At 37.1% G+C, this 26,830-nt stretch overlaps 1 protein-coding gene across 1 annotated transcript in view; it reads left to right on the forward strand.

Annotated features, from left to right (window-relative positions):
* LOC136858421 (hemicentin-1) overlaps positions 1 to 26,830 on the forward strand; it is a 357,960-nt gene that overhangs the window by 91,925 nt on the left and 239,205 nt on the right. The window contains exons 15-18 of the mRNA XM_067137953.2: positions 5,554 to 5,832; positions 14,900 to 15,178; positions 20,399 to 20,546; positions 26,366 to 26,493. Of these exons, the coding sequence (XP_066994054.2) occupies positions 5,554 to 5,832; positions 14,900 to 15,178; positions 20,399 to 20,546; positions 26,366 to 26,493 (834 nt within the window). The remainder of the gene's footprint in view (positions 1 to 5,553; positions 5,833 to 14,899; positions 15,179 to 20,398; positions 20,547 to 26,365; positions 26,494 to 26,830) is intronic.

The following is a 26,830-nucleotide window of genomic DNA, read 5'->3' on the forward strand; positions in this document are numbered from 1 at the left end:
CTCTGGGTTTGATACCCAGCAGAGCTGGGGTTAAAACTTTGTCTAGTTAATTCCTCTAGACTGAGGGTTGGGTGATTGTATTTGTTATAAAAAACATGCATGCATGCACGCACCCATGCAACCACCCATGCACATAAACACACATACACCCCCCTCATTTACATACAACTCATCACACTACTATCTGTTATGGAAACATGCAATAGTGAATGCATCTCTTCACATAGGGTAGGCATAAGGACAGGCATCCAGCCATAAAAGTGTTGACCCTAAGTAATTGGAAATAGGCCAATAATAATAATAATAATAATAATAATAATAATAATAATAATAATAATAATAATAATAATAATAATAATAATAATAATAATAATTTTTTTTTTTTTGCGAGGGAGTGTGGAAAATCTTTCATAAGACGCTTGTGAGGGTCTGCACTCAACAAGTGTGTGGAGATTCTTACCCACTAAAAACCACACTCCCTTTTCCCACGACGTTTATCTCCGCCCCGGAAACCACTCTCGCATTACTTCAGGGCGGATGTCATGCTTAATGCATCTTGTGCTTCATCTTCCTTCTTCTGCTTTACTGTCTGTTGTAATCATCCAGGTCCTTCTTCTTCTGACGCAGAATATTTTCTACGTAGACTGCCACCTGGACCCAAGACTCTCGACTTCGTAGCATTACTGACACGATTCCTTCTGGCATCAATTCTCTGTGCATAACTTCTAAGCATCTTCTTTGTGACAGCCAATGAACACACACAAAGAAAGTATGTAATACGTCATCGATATCACCACAGTATATGCACACCGGGCTAGTTGCTAGCCCTAGCCTATGAAGAAATTTTCGGAAGTATCCATGACCTGTCAAGAACTGTGTGAGATAGTAGTTCACTTCACCATGATTTCGGGCAACCCACATGCCAGTCTTTTCGTCCATTTCTCTTTAGAATCATCTTCCCATCTTGTTTGCCATCATTGCATTCTGTGACTAAGAGCCAAAGCCTTTGCCCTTTTCCTTCCTAGCTCTTCTTGTGTGAGCCAAATTTCTTGTCTTTCGAAGGCCAACAAGTCAATAGGAGCTACTGCTGCTACTACTAGAATTGCAGGTTCTGATACTGTGCGATATGTGCAAGCAATTCGTAAAGCTGCTCTCCGTTGTACTGCCGCAATTCTTGTCCGATATTTCACAATTTTTAACGATTCAGCCCAAATTTCCGAACCATATAGCAGTATTGATTGAACAATCGACATGCGAAGCCGCCTTTTACTAGATATCGGTCCCTTGATATTTCCCATGAGTCTACTCAGTGCAGTCATGGTTTTCGCTGCCTTATCTGTTACCCGTTTGATGTGGTCCCAATATGTAAGCTTAGTATCAAGCGTTACACCAAGATATTTTGTGCTCCTAGTTGTAATAATAATAATAATAATAATAATAATAATAATAATAATAATAATAATAATAATAATAATAATAATAATGTATCAAGTTTGGAAGGGCTTATCACTCATGTCGTAGTATCTATTCATCTAAGTGCCTCTCCAAGAACCTCAAACTCAGACACTACAACTCGGTAGTCAAACCATCTGTTCTGTATGCTTCTGAGTGCCTTGTAATGGCTAGGAAGGGCCCACTCAGAAAGCTGGAGTTAAAAGAGAGGAAGATCCTGAGGAGGATATTAGGACCAATCAGAGAGGAAGGAGGCACTTACAGAATCCGCCATAATGATGAACTGTATGAACACCAGGAGGACATCGTCACGTCTATAAGGAAAAGGCGCCTGACCTTTTATGGACACTTGGCCCGTCTGGACTCCAGAAGACTCACCAACAGGATATTCACAGTAACAGGAAGAGGCAAGGCTTCTACGAACAAATGGATCACGTCAGTTAAGTCAGATATGGAGCAACTAGATATCCCACTGGGACAAACTCATGACCGACTACTGTTCCGTCAAGCCATCCGACACTGAGTTTTCCCAACGTCCCTTACAAGTAAGAAAACTACAGGAACTAAGTGGACCGAGGAGAGAAATTTGGCTCATAGTCAGCAAATGAAGGAGTATTGGATGAAGAAGAAAGCAACAACTTTACCCAAGAGTAGATACGAGCCCCGTGGTCCTCAGTAGGCCTAAACGACAAAGAAGAAGAAGAAGAATAAAACTGTACCGATATGTGAAAATGACAGTGTGTGAAAATGTGGAGATCTTCTTTGTTCCTTTGTGTTCATGTCTGTCCTTGTCTCCTCTTCCTGTTGCTGCTTCTTTCCATACTAATCTGTCATTATGTTTGTCCTATTATGTGTTCCTATTTATATTTCTATCTTTCTATAAGATACTGACGCAAGTGCAATAACAGGTATAACTTGAAAACAATATTCTCTCACCCATGGGTAACTAATGCAAATATTGAGCTTGAATAATAATAATAATAATAATAATAATAATAATAATAATAATAATAATAATAATAATAATAATAATAATAATAATAATAATAATAATAATAATAATAAATTATTACTTCTTACTTCTACTTCTTAAAGTATACTAAAAGTATATGGACAGGAAATACATTCAGTACATATAAAACTAGTGAATGAGAGCGCAGGTTATCGGGTATGATAGATTTATTTAACTGAAAATATGAATTAAAATCATACTAACTAAGAAATATCAGGGGCTGATAACCTAGATGTTAGGCCACTCTATACAACAAACATCATCATCATCATCAAGAAAAATCAAAGAAAGCGGAGAGCCGACCATTAAATTGGTCAAAGAAAGTGATACTCACATATACATGAATTCACATTTTTCCGTTTACAAATTATAAACAGGTAACGAACCCGAGAAATATGAAGTATGTTACATTGAATATGTATGGGTTACGTTATTTCATTATGTTGGCTGCCTCGTTAAGTCCCTAGTTCTTTGCCCGAAGGCTCGATCTAAAACCGTTCATGAGATGCGATGGTGATATCCGATATACTAGTAATTGGCCTAATTTACGTATGTACATTCCGATCACTCAGACACAAATATATAAAACACTTGTTCAAGACTGCATCTAAATTACCCATCCAAAACAACACAGATTGTAATCATATAGGTCTGTACCCATGAGCAAAGGATAAGGACAGGACCTCACTTCCCCAAAATTAGCCATTGGGCCAAGTTCTGCCCATTACTCAACAAAAGAAAACATCACAACACAAAAAATAATTGCACGGGCACAACAATAATCAACACAAGATAAATATACATAAATCACACCTGCACAGAATATGCACTGAAATCGATAGAGCCGGGATTCGATCTCAACCTACTCAGGCTCTGAAGATTCCATGTCTCACATAGACACAGCATTACAGCATACCTCAACACAACAGGGCATATAAGCTGGTTAGCAACAAACATTTAAATAGTTGTTTTGTGGCTGGCCTTTCATGGAAATAACAGTATTCATTGTAAAGACTTTCACTCACTAAACTCAGCCCTCAGCCTACAGCTGACTCGGGCTTTCTCCCTACCTAGGAAGCAATTACCTTGTCAGGGCTTGGCCAACCTTGTTCATGCTGCATAATGGCACAACATTCTCACTGAAAAATATAGCTCACAGCCACATGCATCCTCTCACATAAAAACAGGCTGGCTTATCAATACACATATATCGTGGCTGCAAATAAAGCACCATGGCTTTCATAGCCTTTCTCTTATCATTTCAGCCTCATAAACATCTCTCGGCAATTCTAGCCTCACATTTAAAGAATCCTTGGTTCAGTGACCGTTACATTCATGAATTTGCCTGCCACCACATTTGAAGACCCTGTTCTACTTTCAACGTTGAAAGATCTCCCATCACAACTCCTTGCAGCTGAAATTTAATGCGTCATGCATAGAAATATCCTGACATGTGCTATCTCTACTCTAATCCATTTAATATTGCGATGCTGATGGCGTGCAGCCTATTAGGTATTATGAAGAATCTGCCCAACAACTTTGTCAAAAATCAACTCATACAGGAATAAACTACTAATAACTAATGCACACATCTATATCTAATCCATTCTGTCCCTTGTTCCCATCTAATTTATATACAACACTTAGCTTGGGGCCTTAATCATGCATACAGCCCTGAACGTATTTCATTTTAGTTAAACTGAGCAAAACAAATGCTGCACTGGCTTACATATAGCAATTAATTTACTTGTTTAAGAGTGGCCTAAACTAGTGCATCAAATATTACTTCACATGCTTATAGAACAAAAGGACTTAACTTATCAGCCATCTATGCATCAGTGACAAATCACATGACCGCTATGTCATGCATGCCTAGCCCAAGATGACAGCACACAGCACAGGGATGAGTGTCCTCTGCTCAACTCCTGGATACATCACGGTTGTCGTCTGCTTGATCCTGGTCATGCCTGGAATTGTAGAGTCACTTCAGAACATGTACTTCATCGCTTAGCGTGATCATACACACGACTACAACCATAGTGTTTGGCAACTATTGACTGTAACCACTGCTCAGAGATGAATCCTGTCTGTGCAGCACTAATTACGGGAAACAGCCCAGTTATAATCAGTCCTTGACAGTGGTTATATCTTACACGACTTGCACACGTTATTACCACGTTTCGCGTAAGTGTTATAAATATTTATAATACTTAATATCGTTACTAACTCTTGTGAGCCAACTCACAGCGATTATACATTAGTCTGACAACAGTTTCACAAATAAATATGTCTAATATTCTTGCGAATTATGCCATGCCGCACTTGGCTCTCAAAACATCGAGTTAATAACATAATAAGACATTGAGTGCACGACTGACTCAAGCGAATGTCAAGTAAGGTACAAGTGAGTCTGCAAAAGGGAATCAACTGAGCGAATGAGCACAAGTAAGAGTACTTCCTTTCTTGCGATGGACTATATAGTCTCGAGGGGACGCTCGCCTCAAGGGAACTCCCATCTAACAAACTGTTCTCCTTTGTAACAGCCTTCCAGATGTCAACAGCCGCTGCTGTAAATACACACCTCTCTCAATTCAGCACAAGTAAATAATATTATCGACTCCTGGCATTCGATAATTCTGATAAAATTATGTGTGGTGTCAGATCGGTGGAATTTAGCATAGTGGTGGTTTTATTGATTTAAATTCAGATGATTCCAGCCCTGCAAAAGAGAAGTTTGTCAACCTGTGACAATTGTTCTGTAGATCCCCTCGTTTAAATCTCACCCTATTCAGGTTGTTGTGGTGATATAGTAGGGGTCTACATGAATGAAATCACAGCTTGCAGTTCAATTCCAACTTGGGGAATTCGTTCCTTCCGGAGCAATACAGGGTTCTCACGGTCTATGGCACTGCCATCCAGGGTTCTTCCTTTACTCCCTGTGACTCTATGACATGCTAAATAAAATTATGCCACAGTGTTCTTATAAATAAATTGAAGTATATTGTGATATGGTTCAGTAGAATATGCAAGGAATGTTACATTTTTGGTGACTATACAGTATTACAAGCCTATTATTTGCATATTTCCAGAAATCCCTGTCTTGGAAAGAGGTGGTGATCCCAGCATAACTGCAACTATAAGTGAATTTAGGGAACTGAGATGTGAGGTTCTACAGGCATACCCCCCACCTACCATTAAGTGGTTCAAGGATGGACAGTTAATAGATGAGAGGACAGAAAATATGAAAGTGTATACTAATGGTTCACTTATCATCCCTTATGTGACTCCTAAAGATGAAGGGAACTATGAATGTGAAGTCAGTAATGCAGGAGGAACAGTGAAGAAATCAATGAAGATAACAGTGTTTGGTAAGTTAACATGGAGTACTAAACAATACTTTGAACTGTACAGACGTTTTTTTCAAGAATGCAGTTTAGTCTCCGGTGAACACAGTTTTTATAAGACTGTATCATTTCCATATTTACAGAAATGTTTGCTCTGAAAATGAATGGATCACAGTCCATTAATACCCATTTTATGATTAATCATACACATAAGCATACTATTGGTAGATATAACTCAGCTGACACTCAAATTTAATAAAACTTCAGAATTTTAGTTTAAATTGTACTTGCTGTAATATGCATGAGGTTCTTCCACTCCATAGACAGAGTAATTAAAACTGAGAAGATTTTTCCTCTAGGTGCCTATCTGATTTTTCACTCCATTGTCTGCTGTCCATCTCACAGCAATTTCAAGGTCTTTTGCAGTCGCTCACAATCCTGTAACTTATTTATTATTCTACTATAACATCATCTGCAAAAGAGGCATTATCTTTGATTCTAGTTCTTCATAATGGCTTTTAGAGTGTTTACGTTCAAATTGGATTTTTCCCTTGTCCAAATTCTGTGTACTTGAGAGAACAGCCTTTCTACAGATGCATTTGTACCTGGTAGGGAAAGGATGTACTGAATGGATGATGGAAGATCATTTTTCTTGTGTTAAATCCCTTGTTAGGCATGAAAACTCATCAAATAATTCACCATCTTTATCCATATCTAAGAACCGTTGGCAGGCTATGAATTCAACACACTCTTCAATCTCAAGTCACATAGGAACATACTTCAATGAAGCCCACTGGAAAATCTCCAAGTCCTTGAAGTGTTTAAACCACAAATCTAAATATTCAACAGAGTTTTCATAGGGTTATATGAACGCTACTGATCCACGAAATATCACTGAAATATTTGTCACATGTGAAAGGTAATCATTGATTTACTCAAAGAAAGTCTCGAATCCCAGGTAGATTAAGAAATACCGTCGGTACTAGCAAGAAATATGAATACGTACTTATGAGCTGTAAACAGGAGTCCATCATGTTTCATTCCGCTGCTCGCGCCATCTTTTGTTTGTTTCTTGAGGTCCAGGGCTGGCACCGATGAATGGGAGTGCCATGTCTGTGAATTCTTATTATCTTTGTGCATTTGTCTAGCGCAGACAGTTCAAAAAGCAAAATGGAGGTGAACAACATTAAGGATGTTATCGCTTTTTTTGACGACGAAAATCACCATGTAATAAGGAAATTACAAGACCTAAATCTCGTACTGAAGCAACCGGAAAATAGCATGATCCCTGGAACAATAGATATATTACTTTATTAAAGGAACAGCACTATTAGACAATTGACAGTTGAAGTGACACGACACCAAAGCATTACCGTGAGCAAAGACATGACACACGAAAGTGTTGTGTTACACACAAACAAAACACGGAAGCCCCGCGACGCAGAAAAAATTGTATATAGCTGTAAGGCAGTAAAGTATGTATTCTGTAAAATTAAATATTTCCATTATTTCTTAATCTACCTGGGATTTTAGACTTTATTTGAGTAAATCAATGATTACCTTTCATATGTGACAAATATTACAGTGATATTTCGTGGATCAGTAGCGTTCACGTAACCTTTTCATAGAATGTTACAGCAGTTTCCTCCAAGCCTTCTTCCAGTGAAGTTAACAAGTACTCTTACTTTACTAGAAATTAAACCAATGAGATTTTCTTTCAAGATTTTTTCTCAAGTTACTTATTGCATACTTCATTTCAATTAGCTGTGTTCTGTCACCCTTTACCTTCAATACAACATTATGAAATGTGGAAGCTTGTGTATAAATGAATTTTAGTCTCAGTTCAGAAACAGGATCCTCACAAAGAGTTCTCAGTAACAAAGGGCACCTTTTTGACTGAGAAAGTAGGATTTTAGAAGTGGGTATGCATGAAAGATTCTGTTTACTGCAGCATGAGAGGTGACCACCTAGTTCTACTGTACTCTAGGTCTTTTTTTGCGTTGAACATCTGCAAATGCATAGAATTATTTTAGTTGTAATCACTGCAAGTACCTAGACATTAATATAAGGAAAAAATCTTCATTGGGGTAATCACATTAACGGGCTTGTAAATGAAGATTACAGGTCTCTTCATATGGTTATGAGGGTATTGAGGCATAGTAGTAAGGATGTTAAGGAGAAGGTGTATTAGTCACTGGTATGGCCCCAATTTATTTGTCCAGGGTTTGGTACTCTCACCAGGACTACTTGATTCAAGAGCTGGGAAAGATCCAAAGGAAAACAGCATGATTTGTTCTGAACAATTTCTGACAAAAGAGTGGTGTAAGGAGTAAGGAGATGAGCTGTTCTACTAAGCAGAATATTCTGAGCTATCAGCGGAGTGATGGCATGGAATAACTTTAGTAGATGAATAAGCTTGAGTGGAGTTTGTAAAAGTAGGAAAGGTAAAAATGTGTTGATAAAGTTAGAATTAGGCTAAACTGGGCAAATATTTGTTTATAGAAAGATGAATTTGGGATTGGAATAATTTACCAAGGGAGATGTTTCTTAAATTTCTGACTTCTTTGAAATCATTTATGACTAAGTAAACAACTGATCAACTAATAGGGAAACTACCACCTGGGTGACAGCCCTAAACACAGATCAGTGATGACTTCATTATTATTATTATTATTATTATTATTATTATTGGCATGATATTGTATAGGCTTTTGGGCTTATGCCATGTCAAGAAAATAAGGTGAAATTCTTCTTAACGTTTCGCAGAGAACTGTGCTCTGTGTCTTCAGAAGAAATCTCGACTGTCCACGAGAAAGGCTTCTCAAACAGTGACAACTTAGAATTTGGATATTACGAGGTTTTTTTTAAGTAAGGTCCGTTTGAAAATAAGTACACAATGAAAGGTTATTTCAAAAAAGTAAATTTATTTTCAGAAAGTACATACTTCACTCTATTTTTCGACATAGTTGTCAAGATTGTTCAAACACTTATCATACCTCATAACCAATTTTAAAATACCCTCTTCATAGAAACTTGCCGCCTGCTCCGATAACCAAGAGTTCACTGCCGTTTTCACGTCACCGTCATCATTGTAATGGTTGCCACTGAGGTGATGTTTGAGGTGGAGGAACAGATGGTAATTGCTCAGCGTAAGATCAGGACTGTAGGGTGGGTGGTCTAGAACTTCCCAGCCAAAACTGTCCAATAAATCGCAGGTCTGACCTGCAGTGTGAGGTCTTGCATTGTCATGAAGAAGGACAATTCCCTTTGTCAGCCTGCCACGTCTTTTGTTTTGAATCACTCTGCGTAGCTTTCTCAGGGTTTGGCAGTATGCTTCTGCACCAATAGTGGTTCCTCGTTGCATGAATTCGACCAACAAAACACCATGCCTATCCCAAAACACCGACGCCATGATTTTGCGCTGGGACAGAGTCTGTTTGGCCTTCACCTTTACAGGCAAGTGTATATGTCTCCATGCCATGCTCTGTTGCTTCGATTCAGGCGTGATATGCGAAACCCATGTTTCGTCTCCAGTTACGATCTGACTCAAGAAGCCGTCACCTTCTTCATCATAACAAGTCAAGAACTTCATCATCAAATCTTTGGCTTTGTGGTCCTCTGTTAGGAGTTTCGGGACCCAACGGGAGTACAGTTTCCTAAACTTTAGGTGTTCAGAAACAATGTTGTAAAGCACTGATCTCGACATGTCAGGAAATTCGTTTGAGAGACCTGTTACTGTGAAGCGCCTGTTCTTACGAATCTTCACTTCAACTGAAGTAATCAACGAAGGGCAACCCGAGCGGTCCTCATCATGCACGTTGTCACGGCCATCTTTGAATTGTCGTACCCACTTACGCACTTTGCTTTCACTCATAACAGTATCACCGTACACTTCGCAAGTCTGTTGATGAATTTCTGCAGCAGACAGGTTCCTTGCTGACAAAAACTGTATCACTAACCAAACCTCACACGCGGCAGGCGAGTTGATAGTCTTGAACATTTTGAAAGCACAGAACAGAACCGTACAGGTTAGCTACAGAGCTGAAACTGAGCACAGTTGTTCCCGAGGCATGCTGGTACACGACGCACACGCTCGTTGCGATATGTGCATAAACTACTAGTGTCTACAACAAAACGGACCTTACATAAAAACATGCTTCGTATAATAGAAGTGGAAATGGTATGATTGTGTACAACGGGTGATTGTTTGGTCCGCCCTGTCAGTATATTATTATTATTTGAATAATTTATACGCACATGTTTTGGGTCAACTTTGGAAATGGTACGTTCATTCGCCACCAGATGGCCCTCAGGATGAGGCACAATGCTAATGTTCAAAGCGGAAGCTGACCAAACCATCAAAATCAGTCTAAGTGGTTCACATAACATGTTTGCGTAACATATGACATTGACAGGTGAAAGACATAGACACAAGCCTGGAATGAAACATCTGGCAACAAGGAACGTACGAATTTTGGAAAACACCGAGACGATATAACAGTGAAGGGATAGGGGAGGGAACTATATACGCAAATTCTTAATGGCTGGCAACCAGGTATTACTTAATTAATATTCGGTGTCCCTGTTGAAATTGTTAGGATTTCTACGTATTTCCACAGCTTCCTGTATACCGTAATCCTGGACCTGTAGTGTCTAGTGTGGGTAAAAGCTCGATCATCTTGGAACATGACATCATGACCGGATGATAGAGCGTGCTCAGCTATTGCCGATTTGTCAGGTTGGTTGCGACGAATATTACGTTCATGTTCTTTGATACGGGTACCAGTGGACCGTTATGTTTGGCCGATGTATACCTTACCACAAGTACAGGGAATTTTGTATACCCCAGGATGTAAAAGTGGGGAAAATTTGTCCTTGGTTTTACTCAGACTGTAAGCAATTTTAGTGGCGGTGCCAAACACGGTTTTTGGTACTGTGTTTGCAGAGAACCTTGGCAATTCGATCTGTGGTGTTGTGAATTTAAGGCAAGTAGGCAGTTCCCTTCACTTCTTCCTTCTGTGAGCTTTGCTTGGTCATTTCATTGGGATGTAGGGCTCTGTGAATCTGCAAATCACTGTAACCATTACCCTTGAACGCGACTTTGAGCATGTCCATCTCCACCTGGATATGTGATGTCTCACAAATTTGTCTCACCCTCTTGGCGAGTGTCGTGAGAATGCCTTGTTTTTGTGCTGGATGGTGGTGAGAATCTGCATGAAGATAGTGATTTGTGTGGGTAGACTTACGATAGATGGTATGTCCTAAGGAGCCATCCGGTTTCTTTCCCACCAGAACATCCAAGAAAGGAAGGCATCCGTCCGACTCCATCTCCATAGTGAATTTTATTGACGGATGTTACTGATTTAGGTGGTTTAGAAATAGATGAATTTTCTCAGGATCTTCTGTCCAGACCACAAATGCATCATCAACATACCTCCACCATATCATAGGCTTGACAGGCGCCAAAGCAATAGCCTCTTCCTCAAAATGCTCCATAAAGACATTAGCCACTACGGGTGAAAGTGGACTTCCCATAGCCACTCTGTCCGTCTGTTCATAAAAACTCCCACCTCACAAGAAATAGCTGGACATCATGCAGTGGTAAAATAGCTTAGTAATGTCCTCAGAGAACAGGTGTTCAATGAGAGACAGGACCGAGTCAGTCAGCACTTTAGTGAACAAGGACTCCACATCGAAACTCACCAAAAGTGAATTAGGTTGAAGAATTATGGTTGACAGCTTATTGATGAAATACTGAGAGTCCTGATGTATGATTCACTACGTCCTATGTGTGGCTGAAGCAATTTGCTTAGGTATTTAGCCCGAGCATACGTAGGAGAACCTATCGCACTAACAATAGGTCTGAGGGGAACATCTTTTTTATGGATCTTAGTCAGTCCATATAATCTAGGAGGCACTGAATTTCCCGGAGACAGATGTTTAGCCTCCTCTTTTGGAATTGAAGATTGCCTTAAGAGTTTCATGGTGGCGTTGGACACACGAGTGGTGGGGTCACGTGAGCTCAGTCTGTAAACAGGCTCTGACAATATAGCCGAGATCTTATTCTTATATCGTCAGTGCCCATAACCATGTCGCATTACCCTTATCAGCTGAGAGAATGGTCAGTTCAGAATTATCTCTAAGTTCCTTCAGAGCTCTCCTTTCGCCTCTAGTTAAATTGGGCACGGGTACAACAGCGGACCTTATGAGTCTCACACATCTCTGTCTTAACTTCTCAGCCTCATCCGTAGGTAGTTTGTGGATGGCTGCCTTAACGGAAGTAATTAACTCCTCAGTAGAAATTTTAGAGGGAGTGACAGTGAATTTAAGACCCCTAGTTAGAACTGCCATTTGATTCTCATCCAAGGATTTCTTGGAAAGATTGACTACAGTTTTACTAGCATCCGGGTTCGTGCAAGAGACCACCTGTTTCTGAGCTAGACGGAGGAACTTTGATTTCTGTCTGAATGACACCTGGTTGAATTTACGTTCAGCCTGTATAGCAGTAATGCGATCAAAAGTCAACCACAATTCCCGTGAGAGAGTGTTGCTTAACAGCCGGTGTAAACAAAACAACTCTCGGGAGAATGAATCCAGTTCCCTATGAGTGTTATGCACTCTCTCGATCACAAGAGCCTTGCTAGCACGTTGATATATTCTCCTGGCTTTCGGTGTATTTAACGTGTGGTTCAGCTTCACACAGTTGGGAATGATGCTATGGTCCCTGCATCTCAGTAGAAAGTGCAGACTTCTTTCTCCTTAACTTGCTGAATTTTGAAGCCTTCTTGAATGTATCTTCCCCATAGGTTTTTTTTAATGTTCCCATTAATGCTTTCACGGCCCGTACTTATAGACATGATATTGTATAGGCTTTGAAGCCTTCTTGAAAGTATCTTCCCCATAGGGGTTTTTTAATGTTCCCATTAATGCTGTCACGGCCCATACTTATAGACATGATATTGTATAGGCTTTTGGGTTTATGCCGTGTTAAGAAAATAAGGTGAATTATTTAACGTTTTGCAGAGAACTGTGCTCTGCCTCTTCAGAACACCAGCTATCAATTAAGTAATACCTGGTTGCCAGCCATTAAGAATTTACGTATGTAGTTCTCTCCCTTATCCCTTCACTGTTATATCGTCTTGGTGTTTTCCAAATTTGTACGTTCCTCATCGCCAGATGTTTCATTCCAGGCTTGTGTCTATGTCTTACACCTGTCAATGTCATATGTTATGCAAACATGTTATGTGAACCACTTAGACTGAAATTGATGGTTCGGTCAGCTTCCGCTTCGAACGCTAACATTGTGCCTTGTCCTAGGTGCCATCTGGTGGTAAATGAACGTACCATTTCCACTTCTATTATAATGTCCAAATTCAAAGTTGTCATTGTTTAAGAAGCCTTTCTCGTGGACAGTCGAGATTTCTTCTGAAGACGCAGAGCTCAGTTCTCTGCGAAACGTACAGAATTTCACCTTATTTTCTTGACATGGCATAAGCCCAAAAGCCTATACAATATCATGTCTATAAGTACAGGCTGTGAAAGCATTAATGGCATTATTATTATTATTATTATTATTATTATTATTATTATTATTATTATTATTATTATTATTATTATTATTATTATTATTATTATTATTATTATTATTATTATTATGATTATTATTATTATTATTATTATTATTATTATTATTATTATTATTATTATTATTATTATTATTACTTGTATGTATAGCTGTGAAGTGTTACATCCATTTAGTATTAGTATTATGATTATTATTATTATTACATCATATGTACCGGTACTTATGATCACACTGTTTGTAAGGTTATAAGGTTATATCATGAAACACGTTGTACATAGACATTTATATCAGTTCCATTAATGTAAATACCTGTAAATTAATATTATAATGTATTCTTACCTGTATATATAAACTGTAATCCATAATTGTGAAACACACACTAACTTCCAGAATGGTATGGGCACAAGAACAATTGAGAATATTCTGTACATTACAATCTATGTATTACGCACTCTAGAATTTTCATAAAAGGAAGTTTTTTTTGTAATGTAGCTTTCTAGAAGCCTGGCCAGGCAGATACATATAAGGAGACAATCTTGACAGTGACAAATTATTGTTGAACGAGTTATTGTTTGGAGGTTATTGGAAGAGAGTTACTGGTTAGCGAGTTATGGTGTAGCAAGATTTTACTTGTGATCTCGTGACATGCGGTAAATGCAGTTGCCATATTGAAGAGATGGGCAGTTGTCTGTTTTAAATGGCGGTTTGTGATGTGAGCTTTTGTCTGTGCCAACAGCGATTAAGGTTATGAGTGAGTTCATTTGTAAATATATGTGAATAAATTAATTGTACCAACTAACAGCACCTTGTGTGCGTCAATAAACCAAGTGAATTAGCCATGTGGTGAGGGGTGTGCTGTGAGCTAGCATTCAGGAGATAGTGGGTTCAAACCACATGTTGGCAACCCTGAAGATGGTTTACTGTGGTTTCCCATTTTTATCATACCAGACACATCCTGGGGCTGAACCTTATAAGGCAACAACCACTTCCTTTCCACTCCTAGCCATTTCCTATCTCATCATCACCATGAGACCTATCTGTGTTGATATGATGTAAAGTCATTTATAAAAAAAAAAAAAAATAATAATCATCACCATGCCCCAGGAAAGTTGGTTACTTCCATAATTCCTATACAGTGACCATTTCCTATGTATCTAGATGAGTGATCTCTGATAATTCATTGGTATGAAATAAGTAACAATATATTTCATTTCTGAAATAAACTTCTTTTGTGGGGCAATGATGTCCTCCACATCCCAAGATCTTTGGTTGGATCTCGGCATAGTGGTTGGCTTTTTTTTTTTTTTTTTTTTTTTTTTTTGAAAGGGTAGAATGTCTTTCATACCAGAGTTATTTGACTATTTGACTAGAAAAACTATTTTCTGAGGTCCTCAATACAACTTGCTCTTCTTACTATGATTATTTGGATGTACTGTGATGCTATATACTCTAATATACCGGTACACTGATATTTATGAAATAAAGTATGAATGCTATTTTGTATAGGAATTCCTGTCCTGGATAGGAGTGGAGATCCCAGCATAACAAAAGTAGTGGGAGAATTTCAGGAGCTGACATGTGAAGTACTGCAAGCATATCCACCTCCTACCATTAAGTGGTTCAAGGATGGGGAGCTAGTAGATGAGAAAGTAGAAAATGTCAAGGTGTACGATAATGGTTCCTTAATCATCCCTTATGTGACTGCCAAAAATGAAGGCAATTATGAGTGTGAAGTCAGCAATACAGGAGGAGCTGCAAAGAAAATGGTGAAGATAGCAGTCCTTGGTAAGTAAACAGAATTTTTGAAAATGTATTAAGCAGAAATGAACTTAGTATGGTTAACTGTATCTTATTTTGGAACGTTGAATATTCCCAGTCAGTGGTATTAGTAGCATGTAGAAGTTTGAGTTATTAACTAGGATCTTGTGGATATGGCATGAATACAAGTTTTGCTATTTAATTGATTATACAGAAATCTATAACCTATGTATGTACTATATTGGTATGAATGATATTCAGACTATTTCTTATGGTTGTTTCTGCTTGTGCTATTACCACCTGCAGATGAATGAAGCATAGGTATCATGTTCATGTCCCTCTGATGTATTTGTTTTTGGACCAGGTCTAATCTCGTGACACTACACATCCATCTCAACATCTTCATTTCTGTTGATTTGTCCTATGAGAGGCAGGCTATTGATGCCAAAGGTCTCCTAAGAACTAAATGAGTAAAATATGTTCATACATGAAGATTATATATTTGAAAATAAAAATTAGTAGTTTCGGCAATGTAAATTGAATGAATATAAACTTAAAACTCTTGAGTTCTTCCATATACCTGACTGAGGCAGTCAATATATAGCCTATGTTACTTATACAGAAGAACAGGAGAAGTCATATCACAGTTATGCATAACTCTTAAATGTAACTAAAAATTTTCAGTCTCTTGAACACATAGGTTCAAAATATAATATATAACACTATAACATACCTATAAAAAATATACAGGTATGATAGGTATGGGAAAACTTCCATAATTTACTAGTGACAGTAGAGAACTAGTACGTTCATTATTTTGTTCACATTTGTTCATAGCATCACCAATTCATAATTATTGACTAGTTTACGCAACGTGAACAATATTGTACATATCTGGGCATGATTTAAAGTGATTTGATAGAATCTGAAGATGTTCCTTTACAACAAAACATGTCAGTCTTTGTTTAATAGAGTATAATTTTTACAGATAAGTTACAGTATTTTGCTGGTCCCACGGTATAGAGGCAGCATTCCTGCCTCTTACCTGGAGGCCTTGGGTTTGATTCCCGAGCAGGTCGGATTTTTACCTGGATCTCAGGGCTGGTTCAAGGTCCACTCAGCCTACATGATTACAATAATAATAATAATAATAATAATAATAATAATAATAATAATAATAATAATAATAATAATAATAATAATAAGAAGAAGAAGAAGAAGAAGAAGAAGAAGAAGAATAATAGTTATTTGTTTTACGTCCCACTAACTACTCTTTTACGGTTTTCGGAGACGCCAAGGTGCCGGAATTTTGTTCCGCAGGAGTTCTTTTACGTGCCAGTAAATTTACCGACATGAGGCTGACGTATTTGAGCACCTTCAAATACCACCGGACTGAGCCAGGATCAAACCTGCCAAGTTGGGGTCAGAAGGCCAGCGCCTCAACCATCTGAGCCACTCAGCTCGGCTACATGATTACAATTAAGGAGCTATCTGATGTTCAGACAGAGCCAAAACTACCGGACATTAAAAAATTGAATTTTGGCAATACATTTATATTACAATATAGGTGCCCACTAAGGGAGGATTTTTTTGGATATTCCGTCACTAAGGGGAGTGAAAAGGGGGCTGGGGGTGAATTTTTAACATTAGTCTATCTATATCTCAAAATGTTAGCAGTTTAAAGACGTGAAAATTGGTATTTGGAATCTCCTTTTAAAATAAAGAAACACATATTTTTTGTTTTTGGAAAATCATGGAAAGGAGGTGAAAAATTTGAAAAAGCATTGAAAAAGGGGTTGAAGACATTTTTTGAGGATGTTTATATTCAAAAATGGAAGATGTTACAGTCATGAAAATTGGTATTTGAAATCTCCTTTTTTGAAAAAGAGCATGTAGTTTTTTGTTTTTGGAAAATTTACTTAGACAGAGAGGGGTTGTGAACAGGAGTGACAAAGGGGGTGAATTTTTAAAATGAGCATATCCACAGTATATATAAAAACTTTACATGTTACAGACATGAAAATTGGTATTTTTAATCTCTTAAAATTAAAGTTACACATTTTTTTTTTTTCAGAAAAATCACTCAAGGTGGGTGGGGGTAACAAGGACTGAAAGGGGTTGAATTATTTTTATTAGAATATTGATATCTCAAAACTAAAGATATTACAGACATGAAAATTGGTATTTGCAATCTCCTTTAAAATTAAAGAAACACGTATTCTTTTGTTTTCGGAAAAACACATACGGGAGTGTTGTAAGAAGGACTGAAAAAGGGGTTGAATATTTTTTCATGAGGATACATATATCTCAAAAAGAGAAGACGTTACAGACATGAAAATTTTTATTTGGAATCTTCTTTAAAAATAAAGTAACACGTATTTTTCTTGTTTTCAGAAAATCCACTGAAGGGGGTGGGCTGTGTGAAAAGAAATGAAGAAAAGGTTGAATTCTTTTTATGAGGATACTTATAAAGCAAATACTGAAGATGTTACAGACATGAAAATTGGTATTTGGAATCTCCTTTAAGAATTAAAAAAAACATGCATTCTTTTCTTTTTGGAAAAACCATTTTGAGGGGGGGGGGTAATGAATTGAAAATGAATTGAATTCTTTGTATGAGGATACTTACATCTCAAAAATGATTTTTCGGATGTGAAATTTGGTATTTGGAATCCCTTTTAAAAATAAAGAAACACGTATTTTGTGGGGGGGGGGGGTAAATCTATGGGGGGTGTAAAGGGAGTTGAATTCTTTTTATGAGGATACAAATAAGAATTGGACTTAAAACAATACACCCTTAAGGGGTTTTGACTGGGGGGTGAGAAATTATGACAAAAATAGGCATTTGTATGAAGTCGTTTGAATTACGAAGTTAAAATTTCAAGTGATATCATAGATGTTAAATAACAGAAGGTTAGAAACAAATTTAACCCCTCAGAAAGTTAAATGGGGGTTAAAATCCAAAAACAGATATATTCATTCCTTCCTCCAAAACGGTCTAACGTATGAAGACAAAATTCCTAATAGCAGTATATATTTTAAATACTAGGTATGAAATAGGAAATAATTTTAAACGTTCCACCCCTAAAGTGTTAAATGTGGTTAGCTCCGTAAACAAAATTATTCATCCGTCCAAAACCCTTTGAGGTACAAAGTTGTAATTTTATGAGAAGGTTTTCTTTTATGTCCTAGGTGTAAAATATCACATACTTAAAATTATTTCTCCCCTAAAGGGTTTAGATGGTGGTTGACTCTCAAAAACCTAATATCCATTCTTCCGAAATTGTTTCAGGCATGAACTTAATTTTTTTAAATGAAGGGTGGTCTTATATATCCTAGATGTTAATAAATATTTAAAAGCATTCACCCCTTAACAAACCATTCATTCTTCCATTATTGTTTGACGTACAAGATCAAAATTTCACAGGTTGGTTAAATAAGATAGGGTTTAAAACATTCAAATTCTTCCATATGGGGTTCAAATGAATGCTGGATCAGTAAATAAAATAAACATTCCCCCGAAACTGTTTGACGTACAAACTTTGAATAATGACTTTCAGTTCAAAACCATAGCGAAGCACGGGTATCTTGCTAGTATGTTATATTTTGAACTTATGCGTTTGATAGACTGAGAAGCTTTTAAGTTAAATTACCTAAGTCGATACTGGAAATTATGGCTTCCTTCTAAAAAAAAAAAAAAAAAAAAAAAAAAGACCCTCTTAAATGTTATGATCGTAAGAGGCAACTAAAAGGGGCAACCAAGGGATAACCAAATAAGAACCATGATACTACTTGTAATTAGTACCACCACTCAGAGAACACCATGGGTCACTTTTACTTGCGCGTAGTACCACTATGTTAGGTACACAATATGTTTGTGATTAGTAGCAACAGTGTGTGCTCAGGATGCATTTTACATTACCTGTGATTCATACCACTATATGAGCGATACCATGGTTCTGCCTTGCTTATGATTAGTACCCACTATGTGAGGAACACCACGGGATAGAGCGAGTCCCTGTGGATAGTCCACTTATGTGAAGAACATCATAGGTTTGCGTTGCCTGTATAGGTTTGCGTTGCCTGTAAATAGCGACACAATATGCGAAACACCATAGGTCTGTGTTACATGTGCGCATTACATCACCTGTGAGTAGTACCGTAATGTGTGGAGTACCGCGAGTCTACACTACTTATGATTAGTACCGCAACATGATGAATACCATGGTTCTACTTTCCTAGCGATAAGTACCATTATGAGGGGCTGATGATCTGGATTTTGGACCCGTTTAGACTACAAGCATCATCGATTCAGTATTGTGCTTTAGAAGCAGTCCCTTGGTCAGCAGTACTATTGTTTAATGCTAGTTTCTGTGAATGTGCGGGCATTGCGGGTCGGATCCACTGATTGTTTTAATTTCATATCCATCCATTCATTCTTCGTCCTCACATTTTGAATTCTGGTCAGTGGAGGATTATGGATTTTAATTGTCCTTTCAATTTGTCTCATTTTGTGTCATTAGGCCAATGACCTAGATGTTAGGGCCCTTTAAACAACGAGCATCATCATCATCATCATTATGGTTTCTAATCACCTGAGCACTTTGCCCTATGATTGACATCTCAATATTTTAGCCAGTAATTAACCCTTGGATACTGGATTTCTACAATGTTATCATTCATTAGAAACTTCCATATGTATGATTATATTGTAAGACCTTCAAATTTTCCAGTTTCCTTGAACATAGGAATTAATGCTGAATTTGTTACTTTCAAAGAATATCTGAATATTCTCAAGTCATTGGACTATTTATGCTTACTACGCTTTTATAATCCGTTGTTTTTATAAGTTAATTTTGTCACAGGATATTCTAGGTTTTTCCTTTCTTCATCTTTCTACAAGTATTTACCTTATCAAAATCTTGAAAGCCATTTGTTCAGTTTGAGATACATGCTGTGAAACACCTCATTGTGGCTATACTATGATCAAATGATGCTTTGTTTTGTGGAAGATAATAAGTTAAAAATGAACCGAATCTCCTTTCCAAATTCTAAACCTAAGAATAATGTGACACACTTTATGGTTAAGCCTTTTATTTCATTTTATAAATTTATTATTATTATTATTATTATTATTATTATTATTATTATTATTATTATTATTATTATTATTATTATTATTATTATTATTATTATTATTCTCAAGAATGAATGTACTTGGTGAGATATATGGGATTTTATACACAGAACCACCCATCCTGTCTGGTGCCAAACAGAGACTTGTGAAAGCACGTCCAGGAAAGGATGTGAAATTGACATGTTCAGCCCAGGGAAATCCAAAGCCTATTATCATTTGGAAGAAAGATAATGCAGATATAACTCCTAGTAAACATATGTAAGTATTTCTATACCATAACATGGGTAATACAGATCAATTTTCTTTGTTTTTTTAGTATAACTTTCCCAGGAATTATAATATTGAACTGCAAAAATTAAATTATGTTTAATTATAAATTTCCATTATTTTGGCAATGAATAAATTTTTTTCAGCTTTCCCTAAAATAGATGAAAAATTTGTGTTATTAATGGTGTTACCCAATACACTTGTTTTGCATTCTGAACGGTATGACTCCATCATTGGTGTCTGGAAACACAAAAGTGAACATAGCATTTTTTAATACTCCCTTCCTCATGAAACTGACTTCATACTCTAATCCTCCGAGATCATCTTCAATTTTTGCTATAAAATATCAAACTGCTCTTTTAGTCGGAAATTAACTGTTACAAAGTCACCAGCGAATACAAGCATTTCTTGCCCAGTCAACTTCTTATAAACTCTTCCCATGATTGGTATTACCCAATAAAATTACAAAATGTTATAGTTATGTAAATATATTATGTTTATATTAACTGAAAAACACAACTAAATTCATTTTACACATCACAAATGATCCTAGATCACATGTTTAACATCACTTACCTTCTGAATGCAGTAAGTCTTGCTGTGCAAATGAAGTTATTCTTGTAACTTTAATAATACAGATTTCCATCTTTCACTATTGGATTTCTTATTTTTATTAAATAATGATGAACGCGCACGGTTATATTCATTCTTGTCGGTGAGTACTTTACCTTTCTAGAATGCATACGCTTGGACCAGATAAAAACCAGCAGTGTTCAGTAGAATTACATTTTCAAAAAATAACGCAAACGATCGGTGTTATCCTATTTTACAGTAAAGTACATCGGTATGTTGACCATGTCACATGATCTTATTCAATATGAATCAACGAAAACAAATTATAGAATGAACATACTGCAGTACAGAACAAATGAAAATCCACAGCCTGTTTCCAGTCATTTGACCGGGTCACGAATGGAATGAATGAAGACCCCAACTAGCGGCGAGGATAGGAATTGTGCCAGCTGCCGAAGCCTGTCGCACTCCTCTAGGACAATGATAAATGACTGATAAATGAAATGAAATGTTAATTGATAGTGTTGCTGGAATGAAAGATGACAGGTAAAACTGGAGTACCCGGAGAAAAACCTGTCCTGCCTCTGCTTTGTCCAGCCCAAATCTCACATGGAGTGACCGGAATTAGAACCACGGTATCCAGCGGTGAGAGGCCAGCGTGCTGCCGCCTGAGCCACGGACACTCCACAGAACAAATTAAGTTATGAATTTATTTTTAAATCAAATTTTTAATTTCTTCCATGAAAATATATTCAACTACATTTCTCTGGTACATTTTACAAACATGTAGGCCTATGCTTAAAAGTGGTAATCCTACTGATGTTAAAATTTGAATTTTGGTCTTTTTTTCCTCCAATGTTTTGATTGTTTCTATATCTTCAAAAGAAGCACACTTAGTATATCATTCAAATAATAGTGATAGTAACTGTAGGTGGGTAGTGATGAAACATGATTGTCATCTCTTATAGATGCTGATACAGAAAATTTAGCATTTAAATCTTAGTTGCTTTTTTTTGTGTAAGGACCACAAACTGCAATGTTTTAGTGTGTTACTTGAACAAGCACAATAAATCATCATCATCATCATCATCATCATCATCATTTCCCTTTATCAGCTGTAGCCGGGTAGGGGCAAATATGGTTCCTCTCCACTTTCTTCGGTCTTTCCACCACTCCTCCTCCAACACTGTGTCCCAGTCCAGGTTTCTTTCTATAATGCTGCGTTGGATGGTATCCTTCCATCTCAATCGTGGTCGTCCACGGCCTCTCCTTCCTTGGATTTGCATTTCCATCACCTTTTTTGGCATTCTTTCGTTGCTCATTCGCTTTATGTGCCCAAACCATCTTAGTTGGCTCTTCTCTATTCTATCATTCATTTTTTCCACTCCAATTTCTTCCCGGATTTTCTCATTCCTTATTTTGTCTCGTCTACTCTTCTGTATCATACTCCTCAAGAATTTCATTTCGGCTGCCTGTATTCGACTCTCATCCTTCTTTGTCATTGTCCAAGTTTCTGCTCCGTAAGTTGTTATGGGTACGTAATACATCTTGTACATAGTATCCTTTGCTTCCATTGGCACATCTTTGTCCCATAACATATTTCTTACACTATGATAGAAACAACTTCCAGCTTGAATCCTTTTACTAATCTCAGCATCCAGTTGAGCATTCTCCATTAATTCACTCCCCAGGTATTTAAACATTTCCACTACTTCCAGGGGCTTGTCTGCAAGTCTAATCTGACCTTTCCCTTCTTTCTCCCCTCTAGTCATAACAAGAGTTTTACTCTTTTCTACACTTATTTTCAATCCACATTCTTCAATCTTCCCATTCACCACATTCAACTGTTCTTGAACCTTCCTGTCGTCTTCTCCCCAAATCACAATATCATCTGCAATTAACATCATGTTCATTTCTCTTCCTCCATATGCTGCTTTTGCTGTTCTCATGATGTCATCCATTACTATTGTAAACAGGATTGGTGATAGAACACTTCCCTGTCTCAGCCCACTAGTTATTTTGAACCAACTTGTCCTGCCAACCAATGCCATGATCATTTTTATTAATCCCTGTCCAATTTCTTTTTGCACCAGACTGTCCCAAACTTTCGTCCTAGGGACACTGTCATATGCCTTTTCAATATCAATGAATGTCATCACCATATCATTCCCGTACTCCCACTGCTTTTCCATTAGTTGTCTCATAATGAAAATGGGCTCTATTGTTGACCTTCCACTTCTGAAACCAAACTGATTTTGCTGTATCTGCTTCTCAACCCTCAACCTTATTCTACTTTCCAGTATCCTTTCCATTATCTTAGCAACATGGGATGTTAGAGTAATTCCCCTGTAGTTCTTCAAAACTTTCTTATCACCTTTCTTGAAAATTGGGATGATTATTCCTTTTTGCCAATCCTCAGGGACCTCCTTATTCTCCCAGACATTCCTGAGAACGTGATATGTCCACCGCAGGCCTACAGCTCCAGCTGCCTTTATCATCTCCACTGAAATTTCATCTATTCCAGCAGTTTTTCCATTCTTCATCTTTCTTACTGCCATTTCAATTTCATTCATTGTAATTTCTTTATCCATTTCTTCGTCAACTAATTGCCTTTCCTGGTCGTCCATTGAATGACTGTCATCCGTTCTTGTGTTCAGCAGCTTCTGAAAATACTCTCTCCATCTATTTCTTATTTCTTCTGGCTTTGTTAAAAATTATGCCACCATCATCCTTCACAAATCTGGTGTTTACTTGATCTCTCTTTTTGTTTCTTAAGCTACCATACAGTCATTTCTTGCTGCCCTGCGTATCATCTCTCAATTTCTGTGTGAATAAGGCCCAGCTTTTCCTCTTTTCTTCCTCCACTACTTTCTTGGCCAAATTCTTTGCCTCCACATATTTTCTTCTACTTTCTTCAGTCTTAGATGTTTTCCATGCTTTCCATGCCATTTTCTTTTCCTTCACTTTAATCTTTACCCTATCATTCCACCAGTGTGTTTCTTTGTCTTTCACATTTTCTGATGTTCTACCACACACCTTTTCTGCACATCCAACCAGTGCTTCCTTAAATCTTTTCCATTCCTCTTCAACATTCCCCACTCTGTCCTGGGTACCAAGGGTATTATTTCCCTTTGAAATTCTTCTTGTATACTTTTCTCCTTCAACTTCCATACTTCCATATTGACCAAAATTTTGAGACACATTTGTACAAAATAAGGAAAATGTAAACACATTTTTCAGGAAGAAATTGCCTTTACTAAGAAATCTAATGAGCAAGAAGTATCTGTGTTGGCTTCTTACCTAGTGGCTAATCGTAACACAAATAGGTAACAACAAAATGTATTTTTAAAAAAGGCAATAGATCATACAGCCCATTACAATTCTTCAGCCTGCCATGATAACTGTTACCCAGCCTGATGGCCTTCTGATACTGGTGTGTCAGATGTCAGTGCAACAACTCCTCAACATACATTGCTTGGCTGTTATCACCAGGTTTGCTACCTTTTATATGAAGCAATTCCTCAGCTGACCTGAGACTTTGTGAATCCCATTCCCGTCCAGTGTCAATATAATTCAGACACTATTCTTAAGAAACACAACACTAAGTACGCAAGTCAAGTCACATATAGAGAGACAGTAACACATAATGTGATAAAACACAATGACAGGTTAGTGTGGGAAGATGAAGTAATTGAAAAGGAGACAAGAATAAACATGGAAACACAAATGGACAATCTCCTTATCTACATACATTGCTGTCTTCAAATAATACAGTAATACAGTAATGTGTTATTGACGGCATAAAACCACATTACAGATTTGATTATATATAACTAAGAAATTTTTACATAAGGCATAAAGGAGAAGTTGGTAATGTAAATATCAAATTATAGTACAAATCCAACATAGCGAGAATTCATAATGGAGAAAAATTTACTCGCTATAGCGGATTGCCATTACATATGCGATTTTTCAAAAGAATCGGGAGTGGGGGTGGGGGGCAGGGGAATCGCACACATTAAAATCGGTATGAAACAGCAGTCAGTTTATTCAAAACTTGTGCTTTTGCAGATTTCTATACTACAGCTTACTCATTATTTATTTTTCTAATTCTGAGACAACGCGAATGCGTATGTTCAGTTTCATTCTGAAAAATATCAGTATATCACTCCAGTGGCTTCTGTAGCAAATGTTTTAGTTTTCTTATTCTAACAGCATTATTTAACCTAACTTAACCTACATATTTCAAGCATCAATAGAGTAATGATAAGCTTTTTGCTATAAATTTACATGGGAAAAGCCTTTCCAAAATTTAAGCAGACGCGAGAAAATAAAGTGAAACCACATTAGTGGATTTCCTCATTAAGACTATTTTTCACTTACCATGTCATAAATTCGAAGCCCCAATTCACGTCATATTAAATCTATACAAAAATACCTCACTTCTCATGTCACAAATTTTCACTATTACTGCTTAGTATTGTACAGTCATATTTTTCCCAGCCCTGAAAATGTTCTTTGTCATCCCTTGTGAAAAGAACGTGATTTCCAACATAGATTAGAGCCCTCACAATGGGAGGCCGGTTGGAGAAAGTTGCACGAAAATGAGAAATGGTCTTGAATTCCTGAATTTTACAGGGTAAATTATTCCTTTGGGAAGCAAGTTGTTAGCCTCCAAAAAAGTTTGATTTTGCTCTCTGGTTTTAATTGATATTGCTGAATAACCCAGAAAGCTTGTTTGTGCTTGTATTTTGCATTCCATTCTTGAAAGTTGAAATTGTCTGCTTGAATTTGATATTATCCAGAGATGATATGTTCACCACTCTCTCAACTGCTACTTTGATGCAGTAATCATGTGCAATACCCAAGATTAATATACCTCCTTTTTGCCTTCCTTTGTGAATATATTTTGGTGTTCTAGTGGGTGATCTTGGAAATTCTGGGAAAAGCAGGGAAAGTGATAAAATTGTGATACCCTTCAGTACCCTTTACTTTGATTGCAGTCATCAGGGCACTATTGCTTAGTCCCTTCACTGTTCCTCAGGCACATTCAAAATTTTAATTCATCTCCTTTCCATTTTCTTCATGTTCCTCATGAAGTTGATAATAAAAAGATGAAGACCATACATATCAACCATGCACACTCCTTTTTTATTTATATGACTAGTTATTTACACACTTCCTAATCTCAGTCTTGAAGTTCATTTCAGTTTTTCCTGTATGTTTATATTTTATAGCAAACAAAATCCACGAGATGGAAGTCTGCAAATCAAGAAAGTTACTGGGATGGACAATGGCACTTACCAGTGTATTGCTAGTAACTCAGCTGGAGTTCGTGAGAAAATCATTAGTCTGTTAGTACAAGGTATTTATTTAATTTCTCTTCATGTTATGGTATATCACGATGAGATTATCGCTATTTTGTAAAAGGTTTGAAATGATTTTTGAAGCCCTGTTTGTTACAAAATGAGATATTAACTTAAACTCAACATAGACAACAATAGATAACAATTAAAATCATACAACTGTATTCATACTGAAACAATTAGAAGAAAGTACTAATTGTACTGAAAGATGGCATTACTGGTTACATGTTTACTACAGTTGTTCTCCCACACTTATTTAAGTTGATTTAAGAAAAAGTATTTTGATATAATACTTGAAGTAAAAAAGCAAAGTATCTCTGTACAGGCCATGAAGGC

This window comes from Anabrus simplex, chromosome 1 (assembly GCF_040414725.1).
Source record: "Anabrus simplex isolate iqAnaSimp1 chromosome 1, ASM4041472v1, whole genome shotgun sequence".
NCBI lineage: Eukaryota > Metazoa > Arthropoda > Insecta > Orthoptera > Tettigoniidae > Anabrus > Anabrus simplex.